Genomic DNA, 10,028 nt, shown 5'->3' with positions numbered 1-10,028 from the left:
TAATCCACACAATACATAATGGCAAATAAATGAATGGCAAACATTACATAAATTATTAATTTATGAAGAGCATTATTGTTTATTATTACATAGTAGTATAGATACAGAGTTTAGCCCCTCTACATTTTAAAGAAAGCAGATAAAATCACCTGAGACTGATAATAAAGATCATTAAGAGTTTTGCATCACAGCAGTTTGTACATGTTTAGTTCTTTTTTTATTACAATAAACACATTTCTAACTGTGTAAAGCTGCAAATTATTAAGTTTGGAGGAAAGATTGTGTGGGTTTGAATATTAAATAGCCTTAAATGACTATAAACGAGCAACCTGGCCAACGTAGAGTTACGGATGCTCAAAACTACAACAGGATCAATAACGTGGATCAATAAAATGTTGCAGCTCGACAAAGATTCAAGGAGAATGTAATTTTGATTTTATCTTTTAGTGTTTGCGTATAGTTTTGTTTGTTTACTGCTATAAAAAAAAACGTGTTGTACAAAAGAAACCTGCAGAATTCAAAAGTAGATGTTGCTCTGAAACAAGAAAACCACTCAATAATCTATAAAAACACGACATTATAACATGAAGAGAAGCAGAAATAGAACCTTTTCTGTCATACGGAGGATTTTATTTACACTTTTACTTTAACATTATTGCCTTGTTTGCCAACTGTGCTTTTGGACGTTATTTCAAAATAAAAGCATGTCATATTTGATCCACTTTAACTGTAATAGATTGTGTTTGTGTGAACAGAAAATCTTTATTATTCTTATGTTATGATTTCTTTAAAAGTCAGATCTGTTCGTACATCTGTTATTTACTTTATTTAACACATTTTGCTGTATTTCAGTGATGGACTCAACGCAGGAAATGACACGTAAAAACATAAATTATGAAACCATTAAAAAAAGATGGTGACTATGGTGCTAATATTGTCTTTGTAATCGAGTAATTTCCATTTAATGTTCCACGTGTATTATGGTTGTGTTTTGTTGTTGTTTTTCTAAATAAAAGTTGTTTATTTAAACATTATCCGGTAGCAGGTTGGTTGATTTTTTTTTTAAACAAAACTTTATTGAAAATATACAAACACTCAAAGAGGATAATGGACAAATATTAATTTAAATGCAATATGAAAAGAAAGGAAAATAAAAATAAAAAATGGGGATTCTTGTAAGGAATACAAAAAAAAGCGCTCTAAGAATTAAAAGATGCATATAAATAACAAAATAAATTAAGCATTTAAATTCACATAATGCAGCATAGAAAAGGAGAGGAAGTATTAAATTAGAATAACAAATAACGAGCAATGTCTAAACTTATTTTACTTGCATTTTTGTTTTCTACTCTTTTGAGACACTTGAAAAAAATCTTTAAATCGTTAATAAAACCCCGAAAGGAAGGTTTACAATTTCTCCATTTGGCACAATGAATATGGTACTTACAGAGTAACAAAATTATATTAATAATATCAGAAACAGAAAATTCCAAATCATCCATGAAGAAAATAATATGGCTTAATTCAAAAGGTGGAACATTATTAATTTTAAGAGAAATCCAATCGTGTTTGTCTGTCCAGAAACAATGAGACAAAGGACATCGATAAAACAAATGATCCAGTGTTTCTTCATCCTTTTTGCAGAAGGAACATCGATCTACCTCAAATTTTAATATTTTTTTAAGAGATTCTGCCACAGGATAGACTTTATTCATAATTTTAAAATGTACTTCTTTAACTTTAGGCAAAATAGGTCATTTATTAAATTTGGAATGCGCTTTGTTTAATATGTTTATATTTACCATGCAAGAATCCTGTCGAATTTTCCTTCTGCAGAAATCATGGAAGAATCTGGATTTAAAAACATTACAAATAAACTTGTTACCACACTTTTTATCAGTCAGAGACTCAGTACATCCTTCCATTAATAGATTTGGTAATACATTTGAAGCTGTTATTATACACCAAAAAGTTCTGAATTAGGTGAATTAATTAATATTTTGTTAAATTCTCTATGAGAACAATTGAAATTATATATTTTTTGGGAATCTGTATAACTTAAAAGAATCCCTTTACTATACATTAAGTCAGTTACAAATATAATGCCTTTATCAAACCAATTACTTTTAAATACTGATTTTCTACTAATTGTAATTACTCTATTGTTCCATAAAGTTGACTTATGAGGAGAGAAGTTGTGGGCAAATACCATTTTCCAAAAACTAGGTTGGTTGATTATTGCTGCTAAAAGATTATTCTTTTTTTTAAACTTCATTAGCAAATCTTTAGCTATACAAACACCAACAAGGTATTCAATAGTTTGGAACAGTAACATACAATGATGGAGTAAATTATAAAAATATCTAGTACGAATAAGAAGTCATAATATAGATAATGAAGGTAACAGTCATAATACTAATAATAATAATACTAATAATAATAATAATAATAATAATAATAATTATTATTATTATTATTATTATTATTATTATTATTATTATTATTATTACACAATAACAATAATAACAATAATAATAAAGATGAGTAAGTAAATAAATAAATAGAGAATAAAATAAATACATAAATAAATAAAACAGGAGAATAAAACAGGTATGAGGAATTTAATCAGATGCATAGAAAACATTAAGGAAAGGTCAAGACAATTATAAATAAAAGTTTAGTCAGAGGATACAGAGAAAAACGTTTCATAGTTGATTAAAATGCATTGCTTTTTTTGTTGTTTATCAAATATTTCTCCTAAAAAAGACCGAACTGTGCGGATGAAGCGGTGACGTCATGAGCGGAGATGCTGATGCTACAGCCGGTTCGATCTGCGCATGCGCAGAGCCTCCAGCGACAATAAGGCCGATTCAGTTTTCCACGTTTCCGGCGAAAATACGGTTAAAAGTCGAGGTTTTTCCGGGCGAAAGCGGCCGAACCGGTGCGGGTCGTCGGTGGTGAGTAAATCCGACCCGGTTCCGAGTTTTTTAACGTCGCAGTTGATGCAAAAACGACGCAAAATTATTAGATGTCCAGATTAGTGGTTGATGGGTTCGGCAGCTGGATTTAAATCCAGGACGCTGGATTTCCGCCAGACCCGTTTAATCTGCTTTAAACAGTTATTACATTGTCAGAAAACACAGTAATATTGAATAATTGCCAGATATTGAAAGTTGAAGTTATCTTGGGAAAATAATGGGCTCATTCTTTGCACATTTGACAATTCTACAGCCATAAAATCAAAATAAATTCAGTTGGCCTGAATGTAATTACAGATATAGAAGGGTTAAACCAGTCACTGTATATTTAATTAGCGATTTTATTGGCACTTTGGTTATTATTCAGTGTTATTACACTATTATACTCAATTTAGATATCCGTCTCTTTTAAGGCGTGTCACAGGGAGTGTCTTTAATGTATTTCCATCAGCAGATCATTTCTTTATAAAGGAACAAGTATTTACCATTTGATGAATAATTTTTTAGGTCATTTTATTACATTTATTATTGCTTTATGCAAGGCAACTGATTAAAATGTGACTAGTTACACCTCAATATCTATTGATTATTGACTGATCACGTGTAAATGGAATATATATAAGAATCAGAATCAGCTTTATTAGCCAAGTTTGAACATTTGCCCGACAAGGAATTTGACTCCGGTTATTTCGCTCACTGTACCCAGATTTAAAAAGTAGCAACAGTAAATAACAAATATACAGTAAATTAACAAATGTGGCACTTATTAACATATTTACAATGAAAAAGGTGAAAGGTGCAGTAGTGCTGAGGTAGACATGGTAGTGACAGCTCTTAATAACAAATATATACAATGTTTAAAAAGTGAGAGGTGCAGCAGAACTGAGGTAGATATGATAGATTATTGGGAGGTGCGTTGTTACAGCATATGATTGTTATTATTATTATTATTATTATTTTATTGCACGTGATTGATTACTCTGAGACTCTATGAGTGATGAGAGTTGATCAGAGCAGCTTGGGGGAAGAAACTGTCTGGATGTTTTAGCGTACAGAGCTCTGTAGATCCGTCCAGAGGGGAGGATTCAACCAGACTGTGTCCTGGGTGTGAGGGGTCTGCAGAAAAGTAACCTGCCCGTTTCATCTTTATTTGAAGTTATAAGCAGCTATTCATTGACATCTAGGGGTACAATGATCCATTAATATGGATCGATCATGAAGCATCTTATAGTATCAAAACAAAATGTAAATATTGATCAGATATCAGTTTCCGAAGCTGAGGACCTACTGATGCGTCCCCCTCCTGCAGCTGGTGAACTCCCAGGAGGGTGACCCGGGGCCGGTGCCAGGACCGCTTTGCTTTGGGAATATCCCGTTTGGTGTTTACATGACCAAATATTCAGGTTTTAAAAGGAGTAACCCAGGGGTCATATTCGGGTTTTTAAAAACCGGAATATGAGCAAATTGAGGTTATTGAAAGGGGTTATTGGTGTTAACATGGCCGTGCAAAACCGGGTTATTGCCAATATTCCGGTTTTAAAAGGGTTATTGATGCTGGAAACGTAGTCAATGATGGTAAGAACAACAATACCAGAAGGTAAAGTACAATACATACCAACTTAATGAGGAACAACAAGTACACATCAACATTTCAAGACCGAAGTTGATTTAACATCGTGTTACAACCCACTCTCTTTATACTTTGACCAGACCATATGTTTAAATAGCTATTTAAATCTGTGGATATGTTAACGTGTCATTTGTTTCTGTGTTTGCAGGATTCTCTCAGCATGACGTCTCGCGTCGGCCTTCGGGCCGCAGGCATCAATGGAAGTGGATTCAAACCCAGAGAGAAGGCGCTCCCGCCTTTCCAGATGAGGTGAGTCAGTTATCGTGTTAATGTTGGTCCTTTAATGTCGTTCTTGTCCCTAGGCAAGTTAAGTTTATTTGTATAGCACACACACAAGGTAATTCCTAAGTGCATTACTTCAACATTAAAAGCGGCAAGACACAATTAATACATAAATAACAAATAAAAAGAAAATAAAATGATAACAAAAGAGGTAAAATAATAAAAAGCACAAGTTGTTAAAAAGTAAGGGCAGTAGATCCAGCAGGTTCATCTCATTCTTACAATGGCAAGAATTACGTTTTTATACGGTCAAAACGTACAAAGACCAGGTCAAATACAGTATTACAAAAGTAATCTGTAATAATTCGTACAGTGAATTAAACCAATTTGACAATTATACGCCACAATGCCTGTTTCCAGGTCTTATTTCACACAACTGACGAGAATTACGTTTCTATACGGTCAAAACGTACAAAGGTCAAATACAGTATTACAAAAGTACTGAAGAGTATTAGGGCCATGCAGGAGAAAAAATATTTGAGAGGGGAAGTTTTTTTTTTATTGTGCACTTCGAGAAAAAAGTCGAAATGTTGAGATACAATTTCAAGAATAAAGTCGAAATTTAGTGAATAAAGTCGAAATTTCGCCTTTTTTCTCAACATTTCAACTTTATTCACAAAATTTTGACTTTTTTCCTCAACTTTTTGACTTTTTTCTCAAAATTGTACTTCAACATTAATCTTGACATTTCGACTTTCTTCTTGAAGTGCATAATGAAAAAAAAATCTTCCTCCTCTAAAATATTATTTTTATTTTCTCCTGTCTGGCCCTAATACCGGTACTCTTCCGTACAAAAGTAATCTGTAACAATTCGTACGGTGAATTAAACCCATTTGACAATTCTTTGCCACAATGTCTGTTTCCAGGTCTTATTTCACACAACTGGCGAGAATTACGTTTCTATACGGTCAAAACGGAAAAAGACCAGGTCAAATACAGTATTACAAAAGTATGGAAGAGTATTAGGGCCATGCAGTAGAAAAAATATTTGAAAGGGGAAGATTTTTTTTTATTGTGCACTTCGAGAAAAAAGTCGAAATGTTTAGAAAAAAGTCGAAATGTCGAGATTAATGTTGAAATACAAATTGTACTTCAACATTAATCTCGACATTTCGACTTTTTTCTCGAAGTGCATAATGAAAAAAAAATCTTCTTCCTCTAAAATATTATTTTTATTTTCTCCCGCCTGGCCCTAATACTCTTCCGTACAAAAGTAATCTGTAACAATTCGTACAGTGAATTAAACCAATTTGACAATTCTATGCCACAATGCCTGTTTCCAGGTCTAATTTCACACAACTGAAGAGAATTACGTTTCTATTCGGTCAAAACGTACAAAGGTCTAATACAGTATTACAAAAGTACGGAAGAGAATCAGGGCCATGCAGTAGAAAAAATATTTGAGAGGGGAAGATTTTTTTTTTTTGTGCACTTCGAGAAAAAAGTCGAAATGTTGAGAAAAAAGTCGAAATGTCGAGATACAAATTCAACAATAAAGTCGAAATTTCGACTTTTTTCTCAACATTTCGACTTTTTTCTCGAAATTGTACTTCAACATTAATCTCGACATTTCGACTTTTTTCTTGAAGTGCATAATGAAAAAAAAGTCTTCTTATTTTCTCCTGCCTGCCCCTAATACTCTAATAATAATAATAATAATAATAATAATAATAATAATAATAATAATAAAAATAAATAAAATGAACTAAAATGATAAGAAAATAGCTCAAATAATAAAAAGCACAAGTTGTTAAAAAGTAAGGGCAATAGAGCAGGTTCATCTCATTCTTAAAATGGCAAGAATTACATTTCTATACGGTCAAAACGTACAAAGACCGGGTCAAATACAGTATTACAAAAGTAATCTGTAACAATTCGTACGGTGAATTAAACCCATTTGACAATTCTTTGCCACAATGTCTGTTTCCAGGTCTTATTTCACACAACTGGCGAGAATTACGTTTCTATACGGTCAAAACGGAAAAAGACCAGGTCAAATACAGTATTACAAAAGTATGGAAGAGTATCAGGGCCATGCAGTAGAAAAAATATTTGAAAGGGGAAGATTTTTTTTTATTGTGCACTTCGAGAAAAAAGTCGAAATGTCGAGAAAAAAGTCGAAATGTCGAGATACAAAATTTCGCCTTTTTTCTCAACATTTCGACTTTTTTCTCGAAATTGTACTTCTACATTAATCTTGACATTTCGACTTATTTCTTGAAGTGCATAATGAAAAAAAAATCTTCCTCCTATTATTATTATTATTATTATTATTATTATTATTTTTATTAATATTATATATTATATTATTATAATATATTAATATATATATATATATATATATATATATATATATATATATATATATATATATATATATATATATATATATATTAATATATATTATATATATATTATTATAATATTATATATTATATAATATATATAATATATTATATATATTTATATTAATATTATTTTTATTTTCTCCTGCCTGGCCCTAATACTCTTCCGTACAAAAGTAATCTGCAACAATTCGTACGGTGAATTAAACCAATTTGACAATTCTATGCCACAATGTCTGTTTGCAGGTTTTATTTCACACAATTGACGAAAATTACGTTTCTATACGGTCAAAACGTACAAAGACCGAGGTCAAATACAGTATTACAAATGTAATCTGTGCCGTCTGGGTGTCTGATTTCAGCTCTTCCCTGAAGTCGGAGATCCGTAAGCTGAACCTGGTGCACCTGCTGCTGTGGCTGCTGGTGGCGGCTCAGGTGAGCGTGAGCCGGCTGGAGCTGGTTTCCCCCGAGCGGGTGTCGGCTCCGTACACGTGGGAGTACCCGTACCTGCTGAGCCTGGTCCCCCTGCTCTGCAGCAGCCTGTCTCTGCCCGGCAGCAACGTCAGCTACCTGGTCATGTCCATGATCAGCGCGGGGCTGTTCTCCGTGGCGCCGCTCATCTACGGCGGCATGGAGATGTTCCCCGTGGCCCAGCAGCTCTACCGCCACGGCAAGGCCTACCGCTTCATCTTCGGCTGCTCCGCCGTGACCGTCATGTACCTGGTCATGGTGGTGGCCGTGCAGGTGCACGCCTGGCAGCTCTACTACATGAAGAAACTGTTGGACTCCTGGTTCGATGCCACTCAGGAGAAGAAGAAGAAGTAACGGCGTCGAAACAACTGTGATGGGAAAAATAAGATGTCTTTTTTATGGGGATTTACTTTTGCAGTTATAACCAGTACTGGAGTTGAGGGGGGATGAGGGGGGATGAGGGGGGATGGCATCCCCCCCTGAAATAAAAACGGTCCAAATCACCCCCCCCTGTAAAACTGCCATCCCTCCTTTCCATCCCTTATGTCATTTCATCAATGAATGTGGTTTTACTGCTATTTCAACATTTAGAGTCAAAAATAACACCAAAAAAATAACTTATTTGACAATTTTCACCTGTTTCAAGTAAATTTTCACTTGAAATAAGTAGAAAAATCTAAGATTTATCTTCTCATTACAAGCAAAAAAATCTTGTTCCACTAGGTGTCTTTTTGGTCTCAGTCTCGAACTGAACTAGTTTTGGTCTTGATACACTGCAAAAACTCAAAATCTTACCAGGAATATTTGTCTTATTTCTAGTTAAAATGTCTCATTTTTAGTCAAAAAAATTCATTACACTTAAAACAAGAGTAATTCCCAGAAAAATAACTTGTTATTTGACAATTTTCACCTGTTTCAGGTAAATTTTCACTTGAAATAAGTAGAAAAATCTGCCAGTGGGACAAGATTTATCTTCTCATTACAAGCAAAAAAATCTTGTTCCACTGGCAGATTTTTCTACTTTTTTAAGTGAAAATCTACTTGAAACAGCTGAAAATTATTGTTTTTTCCAGTGATGAGTCTTGTTTTAAGTATAATAAGATTTTTTTACTAAAATGAGACATTTTAACTAGAAATAAGACAAATATTCTTGTTAAGATTGTGAGTTTTTGCAGTGATCCATGTTACTTATCCTGTGAAGGACAGAGTCATATTGATAAGTTCAGAAAAGTGTTTTTTATTGTTGTGTTTTGATGTATTTGATGTAAGCCCAGTGGATATTTAAAGCTTACAGAAGGCTGCATTTAACTGCTGCTATGTCATCCCTGCAGTATTTCTGCAGCTGTTTTGGTCACTGCTATTATTTGTAATATATTATATTATTTGTAATCAGCACAAATTATCTGTCTCCATATGATAAAATCCACCATCCCCCCTGATTCTTTTTCACAACTCGAGTACTGGTTATAACATAATCAATCAATCAATCAAATAACTTTATTTATCCGTTAGGAACTTCGTTTGTGTAAAAGCATCAGCATCAGTGCGTGTACAGTTAACATATGTGACAGGACAATATAAAAACAACATATATAACCGGATATATGAATAACCGGAGTCAAATTCCTTGTCGGGCAATGTTCAAACTTGACCAATAAAGCTGATTCTGATTCTGATTTACAGGACTGTCTCGGAAAATTAGAATATTGTGATAAAGTTCTTTATTTTCTGTAATGCAATTAAAAAAACAAAAATGTCATACATTCTGGATTCATTACAAATCAACTGAAATATTGCAAGCCTTTTATTATTTTAATATTGCTGATTATGGTTTACAGTTTAAGATTAAGATTCCCAGAATATTCTAATTTTTTGAGATAGGATATTTGAGTTTTCTTAAGCTGTAAGCCATGATCAGCAATATTAAAATAATAAAAGGCTTGCTATATTTCAGTTGATTTGTAATGAATCCAGAATGTATGACATTTTTGTTTTTTTAATTGCATTACAGAAAATCACAATATTCTAATTTTCTGAGACAGTCCTGTATATCTATAGCAACATCACACTTTTGAAAGCATTTTATCATTTATTAGATTTAAGTTATTACTCAGAAATGACATCTTATGAAGTTTCATAAGACAATTTGACATTTAATCACTGTTTTCAATACTTTATTTTCAATCGAAAAAGTGGTCATTCAGGCCATAAAGTTGATTCCCAACAATCTGCTCGTCTGATGTGACGAGACTGAAGACTAAAGGTCTGTACTTTCTACCTTTTGTTGTTTGTTTTAAAGAAGACGTTTTTTCAGATGTGCTT

General features: G+C 33.0%; 1 protein-coding gene across 1 annotated transcript; it reads left to right on the top strand.

Moving 5' to 3' along the window:
- The first annotated feature begins 2,844 nt into the window (after positions 1 to 2,844).
- On the top strand, positions 2,845 to 8,136 carry jagn1a (jagunal homolog 1a). The gene is made up of 3 exons (XM_061724208.1): positions 2,845 to 2,957; positions 4,757 to 4,857; positions 7,598 to 8,136. The coding sequence occupies exons 2-3, from the start codon at positions 4,769 to 4,771 to the stop codon at positions 8,058 to 8,060; spliced, it is 552 nt and encodes a 183-aa protein (XP_061580192.1). The 5' UTR covers positions 2,845 to 2,957; positions 4,757 to 4,768; the 3' UTR covers positions 8,061 to 8,136.
- Positions 8,137 to 10,028: the final 1,892 nt, after the last annotated feature.

This window comes from Cololabis saira, chromosome 6 (genome assembly GCF_033807715.1).
Source record: "Cololabis saira isolate AMF1-May2022 chromosome 6, fColSai1.1, whole genome shotgun sequence".
NCBI classification, from domain to species: domain Eukaryota; kingdom Metazoa; phylum Chordata; class Actinopteri; order Beloniformes; family Belonidae; genus Cololabis; species Cololabis saira.
The sequence above is the reverse complement of the archived record's forward strand: the minus strand, read 5'-3'. Positions and strand labels throughout refer to the sequence as shown.

Excerpts from the sequence above, each read along its gene's own strand:
- jagn1a (XM_061724208.1), top strand. The coding sequence starts at position 4,769 with ATGACGTCTCGCGTCGGCCTTCGGGCCGCAGGCATCAATGGAAGTGGA. Across the intron at positions 4,858-7,597 it reads CTCCCGCCTTTCCAGATGAG|CTCTTCCCTGAAGTCGGAGA; the intron begins GTGAGTCAGTTA and ends GTCTGATTTCAG.